The sequence below is a fragment of the Eptatretus burgeri genome, chromosome 8 (genome assembly GCF_056783735.1).
Source record: "Eptatretus burgeri isolate ZD-2024b chromosome 8, Ebu_testis_v1, whole genome shotgun sequence".
NCBI lineage: Eukaryota > Metazoa > Chordata > Myxini > Myxiniformes > Myxinidae > Eptatretus > Eptatretus burgeri.
The window spans coordinates 9,854,774-9,882,524 of record NC_140968.1 but is presented as its reverse complement, the minus strand read 5'-3'; the positions used below and the strand labels follow the sequence as shown (position 1 = coordinate 9,882,524).

General features: G+C 45.4%; 1 protein-coding gene across 1 annotated transcript in view; it reads left to right on the top strand.

Annotated features, from left to right (window-relative positions):
* LOC147021066 (pyruvate kinase PKM-like) overlaps positions 1 to 27,751 on the top strand; it is a 48,724-nt gene that overhangs the window by 16,225 nt on the left and 4,748 nt on the right. The window contains exons 3-10 of the mRNA XM_085890796.1: positions 2,797 to 2,888; positions 4,528 to 4,659; positions 11,881 to 12,067; positions 15,333 to 15,603; positions 15,964 to 16,114; positions 16,329 to 16,481; positions 22,391 to 22,557; positions 26,775 to 26,956. Of these exons, the coding sequence (XP_085746922.1) occupies positions 2,797 to 2,888; positions 4,528 to 4,659; positions 11,881 to 12,067; positions 15,333 to 15,603; positions 15,964 to 16,114; positions 16,329 to 16,481; positions 22,391 to 22,557; positions 26,775 to 26,956 (1,335 nt within the window). The remainder of the gene's footprint in view (positions 1 to 2,796; positions 2,889 to 4,527; positions 4,660 to 11,880; positions 12,068 to 15,332; positions 15,604 to 15,963; positions 16,115 to 16,328; positions 16,482 to 22,390; positions 22,558 to 26,774; positions 26,957 to 27,751) is intronic.

Sequence of the window (27,751 nt, the reverse complement as noted above, 5' to 3'; positions counted from 1 at the left end):
CAGCACCTCGAGGGCCCCCAACATGATATCTTGAGTCTCCGCAAAGATGACTGCATCATCTGTGAAATCGAGGTCAGAGATCTTGACATTCCCAAATGATGCACCGCAGCTTGATCTCTCCGACATCCTCCCCAGAATCCAGTCCATACAAGTGCAGAAAAGTGTGGGGGCCAATACACACCCCTGACGAACTCCAGTAACAATCGGGAATAAGTCAGAGATGGTACCACCACATCTCACAGCACTCTCAGTACCAGAGTATAGTTCAGTCATCAGATAGATCAGTTTTGATTGCACCCCACGAATAACAAGAATCCTCCAAAGGTCATCCCGATTCACTGATTCAAACGCTTTGCAAAGATCAGCATCGGCTGCAAACAACACCTGCCGAAACTGTCGTGTCCGTTTGGTGAGCACCCAAAGTGCAAGGATACGGTCAATGGTTGACCTCATTGGTGTAAAGCCTGACTGCTCTGGTCGGTGGTGCTCAAGCAGATGGTGGCGAACCTTATCAAGAATTATCTGAGCAAAGACCTTGCCCGGCACTGAGAGCAGCGTCACCTCTCAGTAGTTGTTGCAGTCCTGGCGATCACCCTTCCCCTTCCAGAGAGAGACAACAGCTCTGTAAGATGGCAGATGTATCAAATACTTTTACTTCTACATTTACACGGGAACAGTCAGGTGAATTTCCAGTAACGGAGAGTATCTGTCTTGGGGGTGAACAAGGGCTTTGCGGAGAGATCCACGTCGGAGTACATGAAGTGAATAAACAGCTACAAAAAAAAATGATGATATGCTCCAAGACTAGACAATATGCTTCCCAAGAGTATGAAGAGAAGTGGCGGAGCAGGTAAGGAAGATGTTACGGATATATTTCCCTGCTCGTTGGAGTCGGGACAGGTACCATAGGATTGGAGAGTAGCTAATGTAACACCGTTATTTAAGAAAGGATCCAGAGAAGAATTGGGGAACTATAGACCCGTTTGACTTGAGTTGTTGGGAACGTATTGGTACCAGATGAGGAACCATTTAAATAAATACAAACTAATTAAAGGTAGTCAGCACGGGTTTACCAAAGGTAGTTCCCGTTTAACAAATCATTTAGAGTTCTATGAAGCAGTGTCTGATTGGGTGGATGAGGGAATTGCAGTGAACAAAGTAGGTTTAGACTTTAAGTAGGCATTTGATAAGGTACCACATCAGAGGTTGTTAGCCCAAGTGAGGGCTTGTGGAGTGGCTGGTCAGGTAGATAACTGGATTGGAAACTTCCTTCGTGATCGGAAGCAAAGAGTGGCTGTGAGTGGGAGGATGTCTTGCTGGGAGGATGTAAGTATTGGAGTACCTCATGGGTCAGTACTCGGACAATTATACAGTAATTCAATCTTAACATCAAAGATTTGGATAGTGGGGTGAAGAGTCTGCTTTCTAAATTTGCAGGCGACGCGAAGCTTGGAGGTATAAGGTAGAAATAAGAGAGGTGGATGATCAGATTCGGGGGAAGTCTAGGTACTTTAATAGATTGGGAAATTTCTTTGCAGATGCAGTTTAACATAAAGACATGGAAGCTACTGGGAGGGGTAAGAACAATGAAAATACAGATTACAGGATGCAAGGGGTCATTTTGGAGCGTGTCACACAGGAGAAGGATCTGGAGGTAGTGATAGATATGGGAGGTAAGCAGACAGCACAGTGTCAGGCAGCTATAGGGAAAGCTAATAGGGTTTTTAGGTTGCATTTGCATGGTTATGTTATAAATCAAAAGAGGTCGTGTTAACATTGCATCAGAATTTTGTGAGCCCTCATCGAGAATATTGCGTTCAGTTCTGCTCGCCGCATCTAAGGAAGGATATAGGCCACAGAAAGGGTTCAGCATGGGGTTGCTAGATTGATTCCAGGTATAGCGAGACTAAGCTATGAGGCACAGCTGAAGGAGAGAGCACTTTATACATTAGAAAGGAGGAGATTTACAAGGATTTAAGGCACAGGAGGAGGCCATTCGGCCCATCATGCCTGCACCACACCAAATACCAGATTTAATCAACCCGTCGATACAGCCTTTTGGCTGCTACACCGGTACTCATTTCGCTGACCTCAGAAGGATGACAGGCTGAGTCAACCCCCTGGTGTTAATTCAGCAGCCATCAGGGCTTGAACGCAGGACCTTAGGATCCCAAGCCACCACCCGAACCACTAAGCCAACACCAGGATTTTGAGGGGATTTGATCGAGATGTTTAAGATGATGAAGGGTACAGACAAAATAAGTGCAGAAGAGGTCTTCAGCAAAATAGCAGTGATTGTACCAGAGGTCAGAGCCTTAGAGTATAGAAGAGTAGAGTTAAGACGGTAGTGTAAGGCAGGGGTCTTTTACTCAGAGAGTAGATGCATGGAATGGTCTCCATGGAAAGTTAGTGGCAGCAGAAAGAGTAGATAGGTTGAAATTGGAATTGGATTGGTACCGAGATACATGGCAGACAGAGCGGTTGAGGGATGTTGGCAGGACTTGTCGGTAACTTGCGGTGCGGATGGTGATCGGAAATGGTGTTGGTTTAGCGCAGACACGATGGGCCCAATGACCTCCTCATACGCAAAGTTGCTCCTTCTTATGTGTTGCTGCAGGTATTTTTCCTGTGGACATGAATTACTCCAGGTTCATGTTCTCCAAGAGGTCCATATTAACACTTGTCACTCAAATATTAAATCCTTGCAAACTGTTTGGACCAAAAGTTTCTTCCTTTTCGTTGATCCTGACCGATATGGACTGTCACCTTGCTTTCTCTTGTATGCTGTTCCAACAGGACCTGCCTCATGCTCTGTGGAGACATTGAAAGAAATGATAAACTCTGGAATGAACATCGCTCGCATGAACTTCTCTCATGGGTCACACGAGGTGAGTTGAACTCCAAGGCATTGCTTGCTCAGTGCGAAGAAGGCTTGAGGCTGAGACTATACACGTGTTGTCAAACAAACGTATTATATCCTTTGCATTTGCAGTTGGCAGCGTTGATTGGACTTTATCTACTTCCTGTAACTTGGGCCGACACGTGAAGGAAAGATTTGCGTGGAGTCCTATACCTTCGTGAAACGGACAAACACAAGGAAACCAAACTCCATAAATCATTTCCCATCGTAAGACGATGAAACTTTAACACCACAACCATCTCACCCAAGAGTCATGCGGGGCTCACATCGTGACCTAGTGTTCTGGTGTGTCTCGTGATTTGGCTGCGAATGACTTCAATCGCATATAACCGTTTTTGCGCAATCGCTGCCGAGTAGAACATGTTCCACTCCCTGAGTGAATTGCCTGTGATTTGCCGAAAGCATTCGTCGCATCCGTGTTTCCCACGATTCACAAAGAGTTCCCACACGATTGACGCCACCCTCAAGTCGAGGTGAGTTGGACAATTTCATCGGGGTCGTTCATTTTTCGAATCGTTCAAGAGGAAATGCAAATTGGTATGTTTTAAACACCAGAAATCAAACGGCAAATCAAGTCATTTCGTTTTCAGATTTTTCTGGAGAATTCCTGGGGTCCACTCCCGTGCATGTTCATTTCACTCTCGACGGCACACGAATGCATCAACCACCTGGAATACGTCCGGGGAAATGGCCTTTGGTGCATAGCTCGGTCAACTGGAGTCTCCATTCATGAACAAGTCATCGTCATCGTCCTTTACCATGTTCTATATGGATCGCCGTTTCTACCGAAGCAGTTTCTTGGATAGGGTTACCATCCTGGATGAGTTGTCACTCCGGCGCGGGAAGTCAGGGCAGGAATTAGGAATTTTGGAAAGGGTGGTAGCTCTTCTATTTTTCACGAAGAACACCATGGGGTCTTCAACATCCACCGACTGATGCTGGCAGACAGGGCGTCCAGTTTAACGCCCATCCGAGGGACGACACGCACATCGATGAATCACCTTGCCTGTGAAACACCGGGATGACAGTTTATATGTGGGTTCAAATCCAGACTCGACAACTCTGAGGCGAGTGTGCGTACCTCTCGGCCATCCTGCCAGTTCTATGAATAGGTTCATCGGTATTATATCATCCCAGTTGGCAGAGTTGTAAGAGGGGGCTGGGGGAAGTGGGGAAAAAGCAAAGTTGGGGAATTTCCCCAAAGTGGGGGAAAAAAATATTAAGATTTGGCCAGAAATTCTTGTGCACAAAATCTGTGACAATTATCAACACAAAACATTTTCCAAAATTATTGATAACACATTGAAATTCAAGGAGTTAAAAGCCCTTGCCTAAGGTCCGCTTAAGGTTGTTCTGGGTATCGCGACTTGGTGTTGAAATGGCTCGCCTTCTCAGCTAAAAATACCACCTGGTGCCCTGGCCGGAATGCCAACCTCAGGGGTGACCAGCCATTGCCTGCCACTCATTCAAGTGATTGTCAAAGGCGATCTGCTTGTTTAATACTGCTGTATGATCTGTGGCCAGCATTGGCAAATGCTTATTATTGATTTTCGATGCAAGTTCAAGTGTAATTGCTGCTCTTGGGGGCGACTTCCTTGTTATCGCAGTACCATGCAAATACGATCAAGAATGTCCGTGAAGCCACAGAAAGCTTTGCAAGCAACCCCTTGGCTTATCAACCGATTGCCATTGCTCTGGATACGAAGGGGCCAGAGATCCGAACTGGTCTCATCAAGGGGGTAGGTACAAGACCTTTTCGAACGCACCACACTACATACACAGAAACACAGTGGAGTTTGGTGTGATATTTCCACAGGACATTATCATCACAGACCACTACCAAAAAGAGGCAGTGTGCACACTTACAAAAACCTCATCATTACTTCCTCCACCGAAGGTGGACAGACGTTATGTTCTCACCCTTGTCTGTTTGACTGTCTGTCTGTCTGTGAGCAGGATATCTCAAAAAGTTACGGACGGATTTGGACGAAACTTGTGGACAGGTTGGGGTGTCTACCAAAGACGAATTGGTTGATTTTGGTGAAGATCAGGATCTGGATATGAGAATGTTATTTTTTGTTTGTTTCTATCCCGTGCACGCGAAGCGAGAAACTGGGTTAAGCAATTGGATCATGTCCGTCTGACCATCTGTCTGTCTTTCAGTTCATGATCGTCAGTTTATGATCGAGGAACGACTTATTTAAATGTAAAATTGTATTTTAAATATTAATCGGAACATGACTGGGAAGACAAATTTCTCGTTTTACCGTAATTTGCCTTTGAATTTGTCCCGATCACGCATGTAAAGAGAGGAGTGAGATCTTTTCCCACCATCTTGCCTGCCTGGCAGTCAAACAAAATTGAAAATAGTTCCAAACAGGAAGCTTACTGTTTTTGAGGATGTTATAATGGACACAAATAACGGGCACGAATAACAAATGTAACGTGTTCGATCGGGTGATGCAATAGATGGGTAAAACAGCCGGAAAACAGCAGGAAAACGCGGAATTAATAAATACATGTATGGCTTTAAACCTCTTTTAAACCGTTATTTAAATTGAATTATACACTTAACCCTAAATCACTTAATGAGCAAATTATTTGTTTTAAAGGTTATAAAATAAGTGTAATAGGTTTCACCTGTATGTAATCAGTAATTTCACTTAAAAATTTAAGCTCCTCCACTAATATAAGGAGTTTAAAGTTGAAACTAAATCGGTCAACCAACAAGGAAAACATGAAGAACCAACGAGCTTTCCAAAGAAGTCAAACATAAAGTGGTGGAGAAGCACCGTTCAGGAGAGGGTTATAAGAAGATTTCTCAATCACTCGTTATCCCTTTGAGCACGGTGAAATCCATCACTGAGAAGTGGAGGACGTATCATACCACCCAGCTTCCACCCAGATCAGGTTGTCCATCCAAACTTAGCAGCCGGGCAAGCAGGAAACTGGTTAGGGATGTCACTGTAAATCCACAATGACTTTGAAATATTTGTAAGGCTCTATGTTTGAGATGGGGGTCAGTGTTCATCAATCAACAACATCCCGTTCCCTTCACAAAGTTGGCATCTCTGGACAGGTAGCAAGAAACAATCCATTACTAAAAATGATACATCTAAAAGCTCATATGAAGTTTGTGAAAAAGCATCTTAATGATACTGCAGGCACGTAGAGAAACGTTTTGTGGTCAGACGAGACAAAAATTGAACTTGTTTGTCTAAATTCAAAGTGTTACGTATGGCACGAACCTAACGCTGCACATCACCCAGTCAACACCATCCCGACTGTCAAGCATGAAGTAGCAGCATCAGGTTATGGGGTTGCTTTTCATCAACATGAACTGGCAAGCTCATCAGGATAGAAGAGACAATGGACGATGCAAAGTACAGGAGAATCCTTGATGAAAACCTGCTTGAGTCGGCCATGAATCAGAAACTTGGGAGGAGATTCACATTTCAGCAGGACAATGAGATGAAGCACAAAGCTAAAACCACACGGGAATGGCTGAATAAGAAGACAATAAATGTTCTTGAGTGGCACAAAGTCTTGATTTTTTTTTTTAAACCCAGTTGAGCATTTATGGCGAGACTTGAAGATTGGAGTCCATCGACGATTCCCATTAAACTCGGCAGAACTCGAGAAATTTTCACGTGAAGAACGGGGAAAGATTTCACCATGTTACTGAACAAAGCTGGGAGAGATCTACCCAAAAACACTCGCAGCAGTCATTGCAGCAAAAGGTGTTTCCACCAAGTACTGACCTCAGGGGATGAACACTTTTACAACCAGTGAATTTTGATTTGTACATGTTTTTTGCAGGTATTACTGACAGGTAACCTCCTTTAACTGTTACAGTGTTTTGTTTGCTCTCTTCAGTTATGAATGAAAAAGTTCATTTGGAAAAATTGTTTCCACATAATTCACAATTAATCAAAATTTGCCGTTATTGGTAGGAGATGAATACTTTTGCAGGCTACTCTGTTTCAGACCGGAAGGATTATGGCTACTTGCAGAGTACCCGTGCTATGGGTGATCTTGTTCCAAGCATGCAACACCTTCTTCTGACACATGCCAGTATTTGGGCGGTGTATAGGAAACTGATAGCTCTGCATACGCAAAAAAAATAAACAGGTTAAAGCCCTGTCACACCTTGACGTTTTAGCCATCGTATGGCAACGTATCAAAATGTATGTAAAATGCTGGCGTACGCTGAACTATTGATGTTTTTTTTTCCAGTTTTGGGCGTATTCATAACGAGTTGGACGTATGCATAATGTATTAGTAACGTACACAGAACGTTTCGATAACTTATAAATAACTTGCACTAATGAATACTTAGTGTGTTGTCGGCGTTCACAACCTATGCGCAACGATAGTCTAACTTATGCATAGTGCGGCAGCATATCGCCGACGATCACGTAGCGTAGCCTATTAAAAGGCTGCCGCTCGACAATTCAAATCATAACCGCACTAGACATCGAAGTGTCAACATCACCGTCATGCCGAAGAAAACTTCGGAGAATGCTGCAAAGAAGTCTCCTGGCCCTGGCCGTGGACACGGACGCAAGGAGGATCTATTATCACCCACACCCTCCCCATCACGCTCATCTACTACTAATGACACGGACATACTACAACTACTACTACTACTACTGACACGCTCACCCACTACTAGTACTGATACTACTGACATGGACATCTACTCAACATGGAGTCTGGAACACTGACGGGTTCCTCCTGTGAAGCCCATTTTTATATACCAATTCCCATAAACGCTGCCAATACGCCATGATACGGTAGCTGTAAGTTAGAAACACGTTCAGTAAGTTTTGTGGTCGTCCGGAAGACGTCAAATACGTCTACATACATCAATGTGCGTTGGAGATACATTACACAGAGGTTCAAAGCATGTTACTCATAGGTTAGAAGTAAGTTTCGGGTGCACTAAACATTACCTCGACGTGTTTCGACTAATGAGTAACTTACAAGTAACGTGTGTCGACGTGTGTCAACAATCGCATAACGTGCGTACAACTCATGGCCAGTGTATGCGGAATGTGTGAGTCATACGCTGGCATACGTCGAAAACTTTTGAGCATGCTTAAAATTTGTCGACAAGCTCGGCGTACTACGACATATGCCAGCGTGCTTCAGCGTGCTCTTAACATATACAACACTTACCCATAACGTATTCGACGTGTGCCAGCATATTCGCCAAATTTTTCATACGTCGGCAAACACTGGCTAAAACGTCAAGGTGTGACAGGGCATGACGGTGATGTTGACAGTTCGATAACTAGTGTGGTTATGATTTGGATCATCGAGCAGCAGCCTTTTAATAGGCTACGCTATGTGATCGTCAGCGATACGCTGCCGCACGCTATGCATAAGTTAGACTATCGTTGGGCATAAGTTGTGAACGCCGACAACACGCTAAGCATTCGTTGGTATAAGTTATCTATAAGTTTTTGAAACGTTCTGTGTACGTTACTAATACGTTATGCATACGTCCAACTCGTTATGAATACGCCCAAAACTGAAAAAAAAACATCAATAGTTCAGCGTACGCCAGCGTTTTACATACATTTTGATATGTTGCCATACGCTGGCTAAAACGTCAAGGTGTGACAGGGCCCTTACATGCATGAAGCAAAAACATACCTACTGCTTATAATTCAAAACTCCTTACTGCACTGAAAAACTTGGGGACAGGACTTCTGGACTGCAAATGGTGGAGACTTGTAATACCTTCCCCCACCTGGAGGGGGCGCTGCACGATACATATTTATGAGAGAATTTGCACCCCCTCCTCACACCCCCCTCAAGACCACCGGCAAAGATTAAAAAAAATACCCCGATACATTAATTGGGGTCATGCTGATTGATTCTCTGTCGCAAGTCTGCATGTCGTTGATCCAGAACTGTAGGAGGAGTCATGTGACAAACAAACAAACCACAAACAAACAAACAAACACACAAACACCGGTCCGTGAATTACAGGAAGGATTCACATTGCACACGCCATTGTGTCACCTCCGCACAGCCCCTTCTCTATGCACGCTCCACCATGTTACCCGGCCCAGTGAATATTTCACCATGGCGCGTATTGCATTACGTTTATGTTAGAAAGTGTTCAAATCGATTTTGACTTTCAACTCAAAATCAACATTCAATATTCAAGATCTATCGAGAATTTATCACCCGCGTCAAAATATATATCTGCGACGAGTGGGCCTCCTAAGATGGTGCTTGGTGCCAACAAGGTCACACCGCTCATTATGTTTCCAGTCTTATGCACAGTTCAAGTGTGAGGCCGCAACACCAGTGCTAAACTTCCGGATTTTGTGAAACACTCTTTAATACCATCCTTTGATTAAAAGTGAAGTGCCGTATATACTTGAGCACTTAGTGAGGCCCCATTTAGAAAACTGCACGCAGTTTTGGTCGCCACAACAAAGGAAGGCCAGAGAGAGGGTTCAGCGCAGGACAACTGGACTGATTCTGGGCCTAGCTAGAGTCAGCGATGAGGAGCGGCTGAAGGAGACAGGGCTTTATATTCTAAAAAGGAGGCGGTTACCAGGAGATATGATAGAGATGCTTAAGATAATGAAAGGTAGAGATAAAATAAGTGAAGATGAATTATTCAACAGAGTAGACAGGGATAGGACCAGTGGCCATTGCTTGAGAGTTAGGAAGGGGAGAGTTAAGAGGGTAGCAAGGGAGGGGTCTTTTACTCAGAGAGGAGTTAATGCATGGAATGGTCTTCCTGGAAAGGTAGTGCCAGCAGAAACAATAGATAAGTTTAAAGTAGAATTAGATCGGTACCTGGAAGTTATCGAGATAGAGGGGTATCGGGATGTTGGAAGGACTTTGAGGGAGCTCGAGTATGGATCATCTGTGCGGAGCGTTGTGTCTGTGTGAAGGGGTGGTGTGTGGTTGATGTTTGGTGTTTCTCACCCAAAAACTGCCTTCACTCACCCCCACCCCATAAGGAAAAAAAAAAAACCCCACATAAAAAAACAATTTTTTTTCTTTTTTTAATTAAAAAAATTCAAATAAATATATTTCCCCATTTTCATTGTAACGCCCTCAGGATATCCCTGGGCGTGACAGTTTATCTCATCCACGTTCCTCTCCTCATTCCCCCAATGGAATTGCATCATTTTGTGGAATATCTCTACTTTACCATCAAGTGATAAAGGACTATCCCATGAATCCGATACAAAGTTAAGGCCTGCTTGATAAATAATCAAAGTAAACGATCCTTTTCCTTCCCAGTGCCAACTCATATGTTACGTCACTGGACTCTTATTAGTCTTATTAGTCCCCACCAGTTTCACTGGAGGAGACTACAGGTTTGCTGTCCGTCTGTCCGTCCGTCTGCTATCCGTCCGCCCCATCTGTGGGTTTTCAGACTTTTTTTTCCCCATACCCTTCAACATTTTCAACTGGAACTTGGTACACGACTTTATTATGATACGTTACAGAAGAAGTTCGAGTTTCAGGGCATTTCATCAATTTTTTTTTGCAGTTATGCCCTTTTTGGACTTAGACAATAGGACATTGGTTGCAAAGAAATTCTTGCTCTTGTTTCTAATGTGTAGCATCCTGTTTTCTTTAGCCACTCCTCATAGCTTGGTCTAGCCGAGGATGATCGCCGACTCACTCGATGCTGAAACCTCCCTACGATAGCTATGTTTGCTCAATCTATGAAAGTATCTAAAAGCAGGCTGAATGTGATCAAGAATCATGCCTCTCCCCTCCTCCTTCCCCCTCCCCCCCCCATCGATCTACCCTTCCTCCAAGCTTTGTGTCATTTGCAAGTTTGGAAAGCCTTAACTCTTAAACCTCTCCACCCAAATAATTGATGTACATTCCAAATAGTAATGGTCTGAGTACTAATTCCTGAGTTATCCCACCACTTACAGCCTTTAGAGGGAGACGTGTTTTGACTCACAGCCACTCTTTGTTCCACATCACCAAGACAGTCATAACTGCAGTTCGATACACTTCCAGCCCTGCAAGCCCTCACCTTACCTTCTAAAGAAAGTGATGCCTGATCGAATAGTGACAGTTTATGTTTGTGTTTAGGTGTAAAATGTTTATAAGCATGAATTTGCCAGTCTGTGGATTATTTGATTATTTGTTTAGTTCGGCTGGCAGACAGGTTTTCAGAGAGAGAGAGAGAGAGACAGACAGACAGACAGACAGACAGACAGACAGAGGAAAGGAGAGGAGAGAGAGACCAGCATGGGCAAAGCAAGTATGACGGAGGAGAGGAAAGAGAGGCAGAATGGCAATTGCGAGAGCTTTGGGCCAGCAGACATGGCTGCACTTCGGATGATTGGCGTGTACGTGTGTATGTGCCAGAGTGGGGTGGGAGGATGGGTATTCTTCTAACCGTGTCAGACAAGACAGTCCGCTTCCTTATTACCTCTTCTGTGTCTCCATCTTTGTTTTACTCATGGATATGTAAAGACCAGTCATCTTCACTGTGATGTAGGACCTCCAACTTATTTAGGAAATCAAGGTCGTTGGGAGCTATAACCCCTCTGCATTCTTTGAAATGAGCTGGTCAATCGGAAGTTACAGGAGTGGCAGGAAACCTTCTCTATTGTGACCCACTCGCCACTGTTGAAACATTTGTTTCTATTTTGTTGTTCATATTATTTTTTTTTTGTTCTCAAAGTTGCTCTTTCAAGAGCTTCGGATTTGAAGAAAATAACCGAAATAATAACTTGTATGGTATCAGAAAAAAAAAAAATCTGACTTAAACCAAACATACATAGACAAGGATATTGCACATGGTGCATGGGAATGATATAAATTGTGGGAAATGGAGACAAGGGGAGTGAATGAGTGGAGGGGTTCTACCTTTTCCTCTATGGGTAGACCTACATATACCATTTGATGCAAAGACCCTCCAAGAGCAAGGTTTCATTGTTCCCCCTTCCTTGCAGAGTGGAACAGCAGAAGTGGAGCTGAAAAAGGGAGCAAAGCTCAAAGTAACTTTGGATGATGCTTTCATGGACCAATGTGATGAGAATCTCCTCTGGCTTGACTACAAGAACCTCCTGAAGGTCATCAATGTGGGAAACCGGATCTATGTGGACGACGGGCTCATCTCGCTGCTTGTTAAGGAGAAAGGCAAGTCTCCTCATGTGGGATAGCTTTTTGTCGATGTGTGCTCGTATTTGTACATGGGACTGGCAGATTGGTGAAGAAGGTGCAGGACTTGGTGGCCGAGAGGTTTTGGATTTAAATCTGGCTAAGCATGTGGATCTTGTTCTCCTGAAACAAGCTCAGTATCCAGAATTACCCTGCCAGGACCAGACCATCGGTACACAGAAAACCAGTAATCTGTCTATCCTGCATGGTCCTCTGGTTGACGTGTGCTGCCAGTCCATCCTTCATGGTTATGTCATTGTCCTAAGTGCAACTAATCAAGTTTCAGGTTATTTTGGGGATATAATGTTTCAGGTAATTTCGTAATCAAGTTTCAGGTTTCAGGTTATTTTGGGGAGGTTTACGCGATACCTGAAGCAAGTCACAGATATAATCTAGCCAGAGGTAACACCAGTCAATGAGCGTATTATGAGACTAAGGATACGTTACCCTTTGGGTGTCATTTCCCTGGTCTCTGCACATGCTCCAACTGAGGTGAGTTATCTCACCATGAAGGACTCATTCCATGTCACACTTTAGTCTGTGGTTGATCAGTGCCCCAGGTGAGACACACTTCTAATCTTGGGGGATTTCAATGCATCGAATGGAACTGATAGGGATGGTTATGAGACATGTGTTGGTCCCCATGAGTCTGAAACTGTGAATCAGAATCGCCATAAGTTCCTTGACTTTGCAAGAAGTCATGGACTGAGGGTGGCCGGTTCATGGTTTCAGCGCCCACTTTCAGTATTTCAGAATACCGGACTTGGTATTCCAACGCTGGCGGTGTGGCAAAGCAGATTGACCATTTGCTTGTTGATGGTCTTGGAGGATGAGTCTGAACTGCAGGGTCTACCGGAGTGTTCATTTCCTCAATACCGACCACAGGCTTGTGGTAGCAACTCTGACGTTGCAGCTCAAATCCGGGAGCATTGTACCATCCCAGCCTAGGCTGGATGTTGGCAAGCTCAAGGATAAGGAGGGTCGCTGAGGAGTTTGTGAACAAGCTGAGTGGAGATTTGGGGGGTTCTGGGTGCTTTGGGAGATCTAGAAGAGTTGTGGAGCGCCTTAAAGACCACCGTCCTTGATGTTTCCGGTGGATGTCTTCAAACTCACCTTTGGGTGAAGAAGAATTTTGTGTATCAAGGGACACTGGTGGATACCATTGATGGCAGAGCTGAGCTGTTCAGGGAGCTGAGGCGTAAAACTGTGCGTGTGCTGAGGGTGGACAAGGAGGCCGATGTGCGAGGAATGTGTGAGGGGGTAGAGCATCACCTGTGGTCAAGTGATTCTCGTCCCGCTTACAGGGGAATTCGCACATTACGTTCATCCAAGCCCATCCCTCGGTGTACTGCAGTTGGAACAGGTGGTTGGCTCTTAACAGAGGAGTCCGAAGTGAAGGCTCGCTGGGCCAATTGCTTTGAGTGGTTGTACCAGGCTGATCAACCAGCTATTGAGTTGGATGTCAGGGGTGTTACTATCCCGATTGCTGACCCTCCAATCAACTGTGGTCCACCTTCATTTGTGGAAACAGGCTGCGGTGAACCGGTTGAAACGGGGTAAAGCTCCTGGGATCTGTGGCATCCATGCTGAACTTCTCGAGGCTGGTGGAAATGCTGCACTCATGTCATTGCATGCAGTTTTGTGCTCTGCCTGGAACACAGGCATCATCCCAACTGACTGGAAAAGGGGTCTTATTGTCCCTCTCTGGAAAGGGAGGGGTGATAGCCAAGACTGGAACAACTACCGAGAGGTGACGCTGCTCTCAGTGCCGGGCAAGGTCTTTACTCGGATAATTCTTGATCGGGTTCACCACCATCTGCTTGAGCACCAGCGTCCAGAGCAGTCAGGCTTTACATCAAAGAGGTCGATGATTGACCGTATCCTTGCTCTTCGGGTCCTCACCAAACACAGACGAGAGTTTCGGCAGGGGCTGCTTGCATCCTATATTGATCTCTGCAAAGCGTTCGATTCAGTGAATCGGGATTCCCTCTGGAGGATTCTTGGTCTTCGTGGGGTGCCACCAAAACTGATCAATCTTACGTCTGAAGTATACAAGAGTACTGAGATTGCTGTGAGATGTGGTGATACGATCTCCGACATATTTCCATTTGTTACTGGAGATCATCAGCGGTGTGTACTGGCCCCCACACTTTTCAGCGCTTTTATGGATTGCATTCTGGGGAGGATGTCGGAGAATTCAATCTGCAGTGCATCGTTTGGGAATGTCAAGACCTCTGACCTTGATTTCGTAGATGATGCAGTCATCTTTGCGGAGACTCCGGATATCCTTTTGGTGGCCCTCGAGGTGCTGAATGATGAGTTGGAGCCACTGGAATTATAGGTTTCCTGGGTCAAACAGAAGATCCAGCCTTTCATTGACATCTTGGATGCTGCTATCTTGTCTGTACCTGTTTGTAGTCAGGATGTTGAGGTCACGGAGAGATTCACTCAACTTGGTGGCAGTAATATTCATGTCTCTGTTGGCTGTGAGCCAGAGGTCAATAAACGTGTGTGTTGGGCCTGGGGAGTCATGGATTCACTGGATCATGAGGTGTGGCACTGTCACCACCTGTGTAAGTGAATGGATGTCCGAGTCTTCAGGTCCTTGGTGCTTCCACTCTTGCTCTACGGATGTGAGACTTGGACTCTGACCAGGGATCTTAGACTGAGACTGAATTCCTTTGGTACCAGGTCTCGTCGGAGAATCCTTGGCTATCGCTGGACGGAGTTTGTGTCCAACAAGCGGTTTCCGAGAGAGACTCAAATGAGATTTGTTACCAGCATAGTCCATGAGCATCAGCTGAGGCTCTCTGGACATGTGGCTTGTTTTCACGATGCTGATCCTGCTCACCAAATTCTCTCAGCGAGGAAGTTTCGTGAGTGGAGGAGGCCAATGGGTCGACCATGTGCCTTGTGGTTGCAGCAGATTGATCGGCATCTCAAGGAGATGGGGATGGGCCAGGCATCTGCCTAGGGGGTGGCCAGACGGATGCCCCTGGAGTACCGGTGGAAAGTTAACTCAGCGACGCGCTACTCAGGCACATGCTCCCATACCTGACCTGACCTGACCCTAGTGCAACTGGTGATGGGCACTAAAATGCTATGAAAAGGCAGTGCTGCCCAAAAATTACTCTCGATATAGAATGAAGGCATAAATAGTGGATATAAATCTTTCTTGGACTGTTTTTCACAACATTTTTGGACCGTTACTTGATGTTCACACAAAATTTCCTCTCCACACCAGGTGACAACTTCGCCATAACAGAAGTCGAAAATGGCGGCATGCTGGGCAGCAAAAAAGGTGTAAACCTTCCCAATGTTGCGGTTGACCTGCCAGCCGTGTCAGAGAAGGACATTGGAGACCTCAAGTTTGGTGTGGAGCAAAATGTGGACATGGTGTTTGCCTCGTTTATCCGCAAGGCTGCGGATGTGCACGCTGTACGGAAAGTGCTCGGGGATAAAGGGAAACACATCCTGATCATCAGCAAGATCGAGAACCATGAGGGGGTCAAAAGGTAATTGCCGTGAAAGGAATGAGGGGCTATTAATAATTTTCATGAAAGAGGAGAGTGAACCTGGCTTTTTCTTTTTTCTCCCAGCCCTTTATTCTCCTCATTGTTACTGCATTGACCTCACATCCTTCATCTTCCCGGTCATTTACGAGCCTCAAACGTGATATCAATGTGCGCGTGGAAAGTAGAGTACTTGATGTGTGTGGGTTCTTTTGGCATAATTTAACCGACGCGAACAGCTCCACAATGTGTTTGAAACTCATCCATTTAATGGCCAGCCATGAGTCTGATGATACGTAATGCACGGTTAAAAAAAAAGTCCAGCTCGTGCATTCATTCACCTGCTCCATCCTTGTGTACCAGATTCGATGAGGTCCTGGAAGCAAGCGATGGCATCATGGTAGCTCGCGGAGACCTGGGCATTGAGATACCAGCTGAAAAAGTGTTCATCGCACAGAAGATGATCACCGGGAAATGTAACAAGATGGGCAAGTCCATAACTTGTGCCACTCAGGTTTGTAGCAAGGAACCGCAACAGTGATACGGCTGTGGCTTCACTCGTCCCGCCTTCAGAATCACGTTTTGCTGATATTTGCATCAACAAATCGATTTGTTTCAAATCGAACCCTTATATCGATGTCCCGTTTGATGTCTGAAATGACGAAGAGATTCCATATCATGACGACCGTTGGTTTAAAAGTAACAAACCATCATCCTCTTCCTTGCAGATGCTTGAGAGTATGATCAAGAAGCCACGGCCGACGCGTGCAGAGGGGAGCGACGTTGCCAATGCTGTTCTTGATGGCTGTGACTGCATCATGCTGTCTGGAGAAACGGCGAAGGGAGATTACCCGCTAGAGGCTGTTCGCATGCACAACTCTGTAGGTCCACTCGGTTCCCTCACATTTGTTCTCAGAGTGTGATTTCTAAAATTTCCAGTGGGGGAGGGGAGGGGGGGGATAAAAATAACAGACATCATGAGTTGTTTTTTTTGGGGTTATTTATGACTTTTTCAACTTACAGGCTGCACATAACAATTGCAACATAAAGCTGAAAAGTCACAATTGGAATTTAAATATTTCACTAATACATTTCTCACACTGAAAAACACAAGTAATGAAAAAATAATCTTGCAACTATTTAAGCTCGACATGTAAAATTTTAAACTTATGACCACTTAAATCAAAGTTTGATAGGAGAGTAACGGATATATATATATATATATATATATATATATATATATATATATATATATATATATATATATATATATATATATACACAGATGTTTGGTACTACAGAACTTTAATATGGATACAAACAAGCACGACATAATAGTGACTGAAGCTTTTTGTGAGGTGTGGCACCGGTGAATGGACCTTTGGGGAAACCCATCCCCCCTCGCTCCAGGATGTGGTTGCAAACGTCAATCATCGACGAACTCTGCTCCAGCCAATGGGAGCTCGAGGTGAAGATGATGAGCCGACCAATGGGCGTTCGGATTAACCGTGACGTCGTTACGGTTGAACCAATCAGCGTCTACCTTATTGAGACCTGCGTATAAAGCACGCACCTTCACTTCCTCCTTCATTTGCTGCGATTTTTACTCTGAGGAGTGCAGCACGAAAAGCTTCAGTCACTATTATGTCGTGTTTGTTTGTATCCATAACAAATATATAAATATATATATATATATATATATATATATATATATATATATTTATTTTAATGTTGGATTGAAATCCAGCAACGTAAGGCCGATGACATCGTCTATTTTCATTATTTAATTTCCTTTGTTTCGCCACGTGTGCAGTATTGCGAGTTGATAATAATGGATAAGTGGAACCCCATCCGATCCATTTTATACACCCAAACAGTGTTTGTGAGGGTGGTGGGCTTGGGATGCTAGGATCCTGAGTTCAGATCCCACTCGGCTGTTGAATTAATACCAGGTGGGGTTGACTCTGTCTGTCATCCTTCTGAGGTCGGCACAACGAGTGCCAGCTTGCTAGTTTCCTGTGTCAGAGTGGTGACCCGTCCAGGATTGTGCCCAATAGCCAAGGAGACTACTTCGGCAGCAGCAATACTCTGCACAGAGTATGGTCCCGATGGATGGATGGAACAGTGTGATCTGGATTTAAAATAAAAAATAGATAATTTATCCCCCCATCGGTGATGGCAATTTCAAATGCAGTGCCAGGGATAAAAAAAAAAAACAAAACAACAGAGCCAAGGAATTTTTGCCCATCACACCGTCAAATTGCACCGTGCTTGTTCTTTACCACAATTAAGTCTTATTTACCTCGAGTGTAAAAATATTCTTTTAAATTCATAGATAAAAACTCCGTCGTTTCAAGAAAGCTACTTTAAAAATCCACAAGGGAATCTGGAGGAGGTGGCACGGACAAGATGGCTTCTTGCACAGCTGCCGCCATGTTAATGAAAACACTTTTAAAGGAACAAGTGAGCAAACATCTACATGGCTTTTTGATTGAGCTTTAGGTATAACAATGTTTTCTCATTGATTTATGATTTCTAAATTTGTGAGATACATGTTTTGTTTTTGTTTTCCATACACAAGGGTCTCAGCTTATGGATGATCCAAAGGAGGAATGGCAGCAGATTTATGGAGTGTGTGTGGTTGGTTGTTGGTTGTTATCTCCCGTATGCGGGTTTCAGGTGTGCGTGTGCGTGTGCGTGTGCGTGTGTGTGTGTGTGTGTGTGTGTGTGTGTGTGTGTGTGTGTGTGTGTGTGTGTGTGTGTAAAAGGAGGAATAAAAACAAAATCGGGTAACAATGGCCTGGAGAAGAACATAATGGAAAAGAATCGGTGGGTGAACACATAAGGTAGTGATGAGTCAGCACATTTGAAAGACTAAATTGAGGAGGACGAGACAGCGGACACAGGGAAACGATACAACAATTGAAGGAATAAGGAGGTGGATAAATAGCCTGGACTTTGGGAGAGTGAGCAGGTGAGGTTTTCTTGAGGAATGCGTGTGACCCGGAGTGGCTTGGGGAGGGCAGAGGTTGAGAGGGCCGGAGGAGAAAGGCCTTGTTCGGTGAATAATCGATTTCGTTGAGTAAAGAGTTTGAAAAACTTCGATGCTTGAGGATAACCCTTCATGGAGTGAATAATCAGAGATTGTTTGATTGAATCAAAAAGCTGATTTAATATGAATGCTTTGTTTGTATTCTGACCCAGGGCTGGCAGGATGGCCGAGAGGTATGCGCACGAGCCTGGATTTGAATCCCAAGCCAACTATAAAACCGTCACCCAGTGTTGCACAGGCAGCATGATTCATGAATGTGTGTGCCGACCCTCGGAGGGATGTTAAACTGGCGTCCCGTCTGCCACCTGATGGTATTAGTTGTTGGATGTTAAAGATCCTACAGTGTCCTTCGCAAAGAGTAGGCGAGCTATCGCCGACACAACGGCAAAATTCCCAATGCAACAATAAAAAGAGCAATCGGAGATTGCAGATCCTCGCCAGGACTTGTCTTGTGTCGTGTTTGTGTAGTTTTGTGTAGTGTATTTTGTGTGGTGTTTGTGTACTGGTGTGTTATGTAATTAATGATAGACATAACTAGAACTGCCACTTTATAACTGCTGGCAGCGATGACCGGGTGCCAAGACATCCTGCTGTGAACGGACACTTGACCCTGACCCCGACGTTTTTTTTATTATTCAATTGAATTCAGAAAATGGTATTAAAATAAATTCAATTCAAATCATTTGGAAGATCAAATCGGTAAAGTCCTGCATTGGAGTAATCAGAAGGTACACGAACAAGCAAAGAGCAAAAATGAAGTCATCAGGATGAGCCTGGATAGGATTCGGATTTCAGATGCTACTCCTCTGCCCTCAAACGCATCCAGGTGCAGCCAAGTGAGCCTTATTTTTTTAAAAATAAATAAATAAAAAAGAACCCAGATTTAAAATAATTAAATAGTACTGGCTGTCAGACCATGCATCCGATCAGGTTGAAATTTAAAACGCATATTCTCCATCACCACTCGATCACAATTGTGAAGTTTCACGTCGATCGATGAAGCGGTTCAAGAGAAATAAATTTTTTGAAGGTTTTCGCTTAATTCAATATGGCTGCTAGACCATGTGACATCATTTATTAGCTCACCTGGAACGCAGTTCTGGGGAGGTTATGGGATGGTGTGTCATCCGTCCGTCCATTCGTCCGTCCGTCCATCCGTCCATCCACAAATACTTTCAACTTGTTCTCTGAAACTACGCATCGGATTTAGATGAAACCTCACCACAACCTTCATCACCGTATATGTACCAAAGCTTGATCATGGCATTAACAAAGAATCGGGATCTGAAGGGGTTTACGGAGGAAGTTTATGGGGATTGCCCCCCCCCACCTCCCAAAGAGATATTTACTTTCTTCTCAGAAATGACACACACAATTTTGATGAAACTTGACTGCAACCTTTATCACCCATGATGTACCAAAGTTTGTTTATGGCATAAAAAAAATCCATAGGGATTTACTTTCTTCTCCATTACATATTTTGTGGGTCATCCATGCCTACCAGTTATTCCCTGGTTATCTTATCCATCCACTACCAGGTGAGCGCCTAGGGGTATTGCCCCCTATGTTTCGTGAACACCCTGGTATCCCCAAGGCTTGGGGAACATTTGTGTGAAGTTTACCCTCAATCTGTCTTGCCGTTCTGGAGAAAAAAAAATTTGTATTGGTTTTAGGGTAAATCCAATATGGCTGCCAAACCATGTGACCTATGACATCGAATGTGTGAACGTTTTGTTCCTCGTGGATAGTTGGTCATACTTGTGAAGTTTCACCTCCAGCTGTTCAGCAAGTTTGCTGTTGGCTTCGTGGTTAGTTTGGCTGGTGTGGGATCCTAGGGTCCTGTGTTCAAGCCCAGTTGGCTGTTGAATTTACACCAGCTGGGGTTGACTGAGCTTGTTATCCTTCTGAGGTCAGTGAAATGAGTACCAGTGCACTAGTACAGGAGCACAGCGGCATAATTGTGTGCCCCAACAAGATGATAGTGAACTGGCAGCCAAGTTGCCATATGCAAGAAAAAGATCTGTTCAGCCATTTCAGAGTAGAAGATTTTTAATGGTTTTTGAAAAAAAACCCCAATGTTGCTGCCGAATCACGTGACCAATGATGTCCTCAAATATTTTTTCTTTTTCTATGGACAAATTTATCCCTCGATGACCCTCAAAATTTTTCATACTGATCGGATGTAGCATTGTACATGTGCAATTATGATGTCATAACGAAGGCACTTATGATGTCATAAAAATCACTTATTCTACATGGGGAGTACTTGCTTTGTGCCAAGTTTCAATTTTTTCCTTGATGTGATTTCAGAGATAGAGGAACAAAGTTTTTTTCCCATTTTTCCAACATGGCTGCCACACCACGTGACCTATAATGTCATAATTATAATTATAGCATTCTACATGAGTAGTCGCTCCAAAGGTGAAAATTACGTCTCAATCTGACAAGCAGTTGCGGAGAAAAAAATACGAAAGTTCTATGCGGACAGGCAGACTTTCTTCTGTCTCAGGACAGACAGACAGACAGACAAACAAACGGTACCAAATGCAATACCCTCTCCTTCAGCGAGGGTAATTAGTCCCACGTTCTGGTGGGGTTTGCCAGGGGAAGCTTGACCAAAGTCTTTCACGAATCGGTTGAACAGGCATGGCGTTCGACTGAGGAACATCATGCCTGGCCAGCCGATTCGTGAAAGACTTGGGCCAAGCTTCCCCCGGCCAACCTCACAAGAACATGGGTACAATTGTGCCCATTAAAGAAGATGATATGATGACGCACCCAAAGAACGAGGTTTCCAACCTCAAACTGCTTTATTTATTTAGTTATTTTTTAGTGCAACTAAAGTTGCATTAACCTGGTGTTTTGTGCAATAACCTGGTGTTGGCTTGGTGGTTAGGGTGGTGGCTTGGGAACTGAGGTTGGCTTAGTGGTTAGGGTGGTGGCTTGGGATCCGAGGTTGGCTTTGTTGTTAGGGTGGTGGCTTGGGATCCTAGGTTGGCTTAGTGGTTAGAGTGGTGGCTTGGGATCCTAGGTTGGCTTTGTAGTTGGGGTAGTGGCTTGGGATCCTCGGTTGGCTTTGTGGTTAGGGTGGTGGCTTGGGATCCTCGAGGTCCTGAGTTCAAGCCCCATTTTCCTGCTGAATTAACACCAGGGGGTTGAGAGCCTGTCATCCTTCCGAGGTCGGTGAAATGAGTGCCAGTGTAGCAGCCAAAAGGCTGCACACGAAGGGAAGGGGTATAGTATAGATGGATTGATTAAAAAATCTGGTATTGGTGTGGCACAGGCATGATGGGCAAAATGGCCTCCTCCTGTGCAAAAATTCCTTGTAAAAAAAAAAAAAGTTTGTCTTTCTTTCTGCTTTTTGGGTATGACGTCATCCGCATGATCAATTGTTGCTGAACTTTGTAAATGAGAGGAACCAATTTATTTGGTATTAAAAAAAAACCTCTTCTCATGGAAAATTAATGGTAAACGAGGAAAAAAGCCTTCATTTCTCATCGGTCTGATTAACAGATTCATCACAAAGACATTTTAATCAACTTTTCTTCCTGCTTTACGCAATAAACAATTAGTTTTGACAATCAGCCTCCCTTTCCTCCTCGACCTGATTACATTTTATCTTTGACCTGGCTTTGTTATCGTCTCTTTTCTCTTGTTTTCTTTCCTTCCCTCACTGTCTATCTCGGACTTGTGGCTCTCCATCATCCTGATTCTGGGCCTATCCACATGGGCTTACAGATAGCCAAAGAAGCTGAAAACTGCATTTACTACAAAGACGTGTCTGCGGCGATGCGAAACGCCACCCACCACACGCACGATCTCACCGAGACCACGGCAGCGGGAGCAGTCGAAGCCTCGTTCAAGTGCCATGCGAAAGCCATTATCGTGGTTACAAGCAGTGGCAGGTAGGACAGGGTCTTTGCTAAATTCCCCTGATAAATACATGATCCCAGATGCCGTGCAAATCTGTTTGCAGTTCTACGCATTCAAGCCTCATGCTTTTGTCCATTTTTATTTGACGTGACCCTATTTGGATTTCCTCGAGAGTCTGCGGATTACAGTAAAAACTGCTGCTGTGTGGCGTGGTGTTGGTACGTGTTGCGTTGCGTTGGTGTGTGTTGTGTTGTCGGTGTGTGTTGCCTTGTGCCCTTTCCTTCCCTCTCCCTCATAACAAGGGTATAAGCCCCTCGCAGGTAAGAGCACTCTATTACAGTGAGTGTCAGGGTTGTGGGGTGGAAGGAGCTTTAAGCCGGCAGTCCTTTTTGTATCTACCTTCGGACATTTAAAAACCTTGCGGTGTCGACACATCATGGTCACCTCGCCTACTCGAATTCATCCAACCTGTCCTTTCAAACTGCCTGGTGGTATCGATGTTCTGCCAAGTTTAATTAAGCTGACACCAGTCCATAGATGGACCAATCTATTATTGGCAACAGAGAGACAGCTGGTCGAGTCTCTCATCTTTAGGACAGCTGGTGTTTTCAAAGCAGATAATCTGATTTGAAACAGGTTCTGATTAATGTTCTTCCACTCTCACAACTACAGCTGCTGCACGTTTTCATATATTTCAACTCTTCTCTTTGCTCATTCACTCTTCCCTAGTTTTTCTTTTTCTACATTTATTTATTCCCATCCTTCACTCGCTGTGCTGCCTCATCTATACCTCGATATGATTATCTCTTTTATTTTGTTTTTTGTTTTTTTAGAATGAAACTTATTATACCGTACTTGAAACTCACTTTTTTAATTTACGTCGTTTCCACACATCCCCATCAACTTGTTTTTGTAAAATTTCTTCTGATACTTTCTTGTTCCTTCTTTTGCAGAGAACAAGTTGTTTTTCGTTTTTCTCGAACTCTTTCTGTAAAATAATGGAAGATTTTAATTTTCCCTTAATGTTGATGTTTTTAACTTTATTTCTGTAAATGTTGCAAATTGTGTGTGGTGTGTTGTTGGTGTGTGTTGTTCGTGTGTGTGTGTTGGCTTCTCATTACATTGCAAATTTTAATTTATAGCTTATAACCTTGTTATGAGGGAGGGAGAGGGAAGGAAAGGGCACAAAACAACACACACCGACAACACAACACACACCAAGGCAACGCAACACATACCAACAACATAACACACCACACACCAACACACACACACACACGACACACCAACAACACAACACACCACACACCAACACAACACAACCAACACCAAACAACACAACAGAACTCAACACAACCCACAACAACACAGCAAAACACAGCACACACCAACAACACAACACACCACACATCAACAACACAACAAACACCAACAACACAACAAACACCAACAACACACAACACACACAAACACACACGCACAACACACTAACAACAAAACACACCAACAACACAACACACACCAACATAACACACCAACTATACAACACACCAACACAACACTCCCGCACACAAACCATGCATACATGGCAACACACTTACCACATGAACACAGTGGAAAACTGACCACACAGACACGGAGACACAACGACCACACACGCGGAGGCACACCGACCACATGCACAGGGTGACACATCGACCACACGCACGCGACAACATGAAGACCATGTGCACACGGCGATACACTGACCACACGCACGCGACAACATGAAGACCATGTGCACACGGCGATACACTGACCACACGCACACGGCAACACACCGACCACACGCACAGGGTGACACACCGACCACACGCACAGGGTGATACACCGACCACACGCACAGGGTGACACACCGACCACATGCACACGGCAACACACCGACCACACGCACAGGGTGATACACCGACCACACGCACAGAGTGACACACCGACACCGCACAGGGTGACACACCGACACCGCACACAGGGTGACACACCAACACCGCACAGGGTGACACACCAACACCGCACAGGGTGACACACCGACACCGCACAGGGTGACACACCGACACCGCACACAGAGTGACACACCGACCACACGCACAGGGTGACACATCGACACCGCACAGGGTGACACACCTACCACACACACAGAGTGACACACCGACCACGCGCACAGGGTGATACACCGACCACGCGCACAGGGTGACACACCGACCACACGCACAGAGTGACACACCGACCACACGCACAGGGTGACACACCGACCACACGCACAGGGTGACACACCGACCACACGCACAGGGTGACACATCGACCACACGCACAGGGTGACACACCGACCACGTGCACAGGGTGACACACCGACCACGCACATAGGGTGACACACCGACCACGCACACAGGGTGATACACCGACCACGCGCACAGGGTGACACGTCGACCATGCGCACAGGGTGACACGTCGACCACGCGCACAGAGTGACACACTGACCACGCGCACAGGGTGATACACCGACCACGCGCACAGGGTGACACACCGACCACGCGCACAGGGTGATACACCGACCACGCGCACAGGGTGACACACCGACCACGCGCACAGGGTGACACACCGACCACACGCACAGGGTGACACACCGACCACGCGCACAGGGTGATACACCGACCACGCGCACAGGGTGACACACCGACCACGCGCACAGGGTGATACACCGACCACGCGCACAGGGTGACACACCGACCACGCGCACAGGGTGACACACCGACCACACGCACAGGGTGACACACCGACCACACGCACAGGGTGACACACCGACCACACGCACAGGGTGACACACCGACCACACGCACAGGGTGACACACCGACCACACGCACAGGGTGACACACCGACCACGCGCACAGGGTGACACACCGACCACGCGCACAGGGTGACACACAGACCACGCGCACAGGGTGACACACCGACCACGCGCACAGGGTGACACACAGACCACACACACCGACCACATGGACACGGCAGCACACCGACCACACGTACACGACAACACGAAGACCATGTGCACACGCCGACCACGCTGTCGGTGGGGAGCAGAGGAGGGGTTTGGCCCAAGTCTTCCCAAACTGGCCTGACAATCGACTCCCTCTGGCTTGAGCAGAAATTTCGAATTTGTTTTGGATATCTGTTCAAGCTATTTATAATTTTCCTCCTCTTTGCAAAAGACACAGTGGTATCTTTAATATCCACTAACTAATGATAGTGGACAGGACACCCGGCTTAATGTGTATCAAAGGGACGGCACACTTTGTGACGCAACACCCTGCAAATAAAGCCCCGATAAGATGTTCTGTGGTTGGGTTGGGAATCTAACCTTCACGACACAGCTCAAAGGTAAGCGCGCTACCTCTGTTCCATCCTGTGGGACCAATGTTTTGCTTCCTGAAGGAAAAGAAAACCCCATTATGCATGAAAGTAATGAAAGAAAACATGAAAGAAATGCATGAAAGAAAACCCCATTCGAAAAGCGACACGTATCGAATGGAGCACCTCGCCACCATTAGAGCATTTAAATTGCATCAGATGTGGCAATAAATGTGAATTGTTGCTCCCAGCTTGCCGGCTCGATGGCAGAAGACTCCATTTGCATTTTTGCTCCTTCCATCCCGACCCCGTTTGGAATTCCGTGTGGGCACGGGCAACTTGCTCGTATTCCGAATGTCGTCGCATGCATTGCGTTTTTTTACAAAATGGTGCGCCATATTTTTCGTAGTTGGGACACGTCGATGTGCTTCACTGTGCTACACAACCTGTAGTGGAGTAAGGTGGGAAATTAAGCCTTGTCCTCCCTCTTCCCACAAATTAGCTCCATCTTATAACATCCTTGGTTCTGCTGAACTTCTACCCAAGAGAGCTCTCCAGCTGATGGTATCGAATTCAATATCAAATGGAGGAGTAGGGGGAGAAGGGGTATCCATCTTGTCCCACCTTTCCTAAAACGGGAATTTTGCATCACCATACTTTACTATTATTAGAATTAGTGCATTTTTGTGGAGGTTTGGAAGACTTAAGAATCATGGCTACGCTCACCTGTCATGCTTTTTCAATGCTTATATTGTGTTCCAGGCCCTCTGTAATTCGCAGTCTAATTGCTGTCTCCTATTTCCAATCCACCATCCCTCCTTCCTCTCCTATCCCCACCCTGGTGAATCCCTCTCTTCTGCCTGATAGATCTGCTCGTCTGCTCTCGAAGTATCGACCACGTGGACCAATCTTAGCAGTGACGAGGTGTGGCATGACTGCACGGCAGTTGCATCTGCACAGTGGGGTCTACCCCATTCAGTTCCATGATGCTCCCCTTGCAAACTGGGCTGAGGATGTAGAGAAGCGTGTGCAGTTTGCCATCGCCGTTGGTATGTTTATAAACCTGACATGATGTTCAGTAATACCAACCTCATCCCAACACCCACGAACCCCCCCCCCCCGCCCCCTGACCCTCCTCCTTTACTTTCATTGCACAGATGTAAACAGGCAGGCAGTGAATATTTTTGGAAACACCATCAGTTTGGGTAAAGAAAGATGCAAGTAGGGAAAGTACATAAATGTACTCAGATGGGAATATCAAACAGGACAGATTGTCCTGTTTGTTGTTACCATCTGAAAACATAGCTCACTCTGCTGGCATCCCAGGTTCAAATCCTGTACACTGTGTTGATTTGTTGGATTCCATATGTAGATAACATGAACAAAACAGTGGCATTGAGCAAGAAGTTGTACTTAAGAGGGAAAACTACGGTAGGCATGGGTTTGCGAATGAACATATGTGACCTGGTTGTGTTGCTGTGCTGAAGAGCAGAGAAAGAGGGGAAGAGCAAGACCAGAGGAGAGGCAACAAAGGAACACAATGCCACCAGCCTCTCTATGGTCAGATAAATGGTCTTGGGCCTAAGTTTCCTTTTGAGAGATACCAGTGGATCTGAAGACTTTGGATTCCATTGCCTGCAGGGTTGTGGGCAGAGTGGGATTCTTTGGCTCCAGCCATGAATGACAACGATGTTCCATGACACTGCAGATGAATGCCTTGTCCACCATCAGGAGCTGTGAATGGACAATAAATGATTCAAGGAGTATTTTAAGCTCGTCAATGGCTCCAGAGATCAGTTGGGAGAAAGGGTCAGCCCATGAAAGAGTGCACCTCTGTCAGAGAT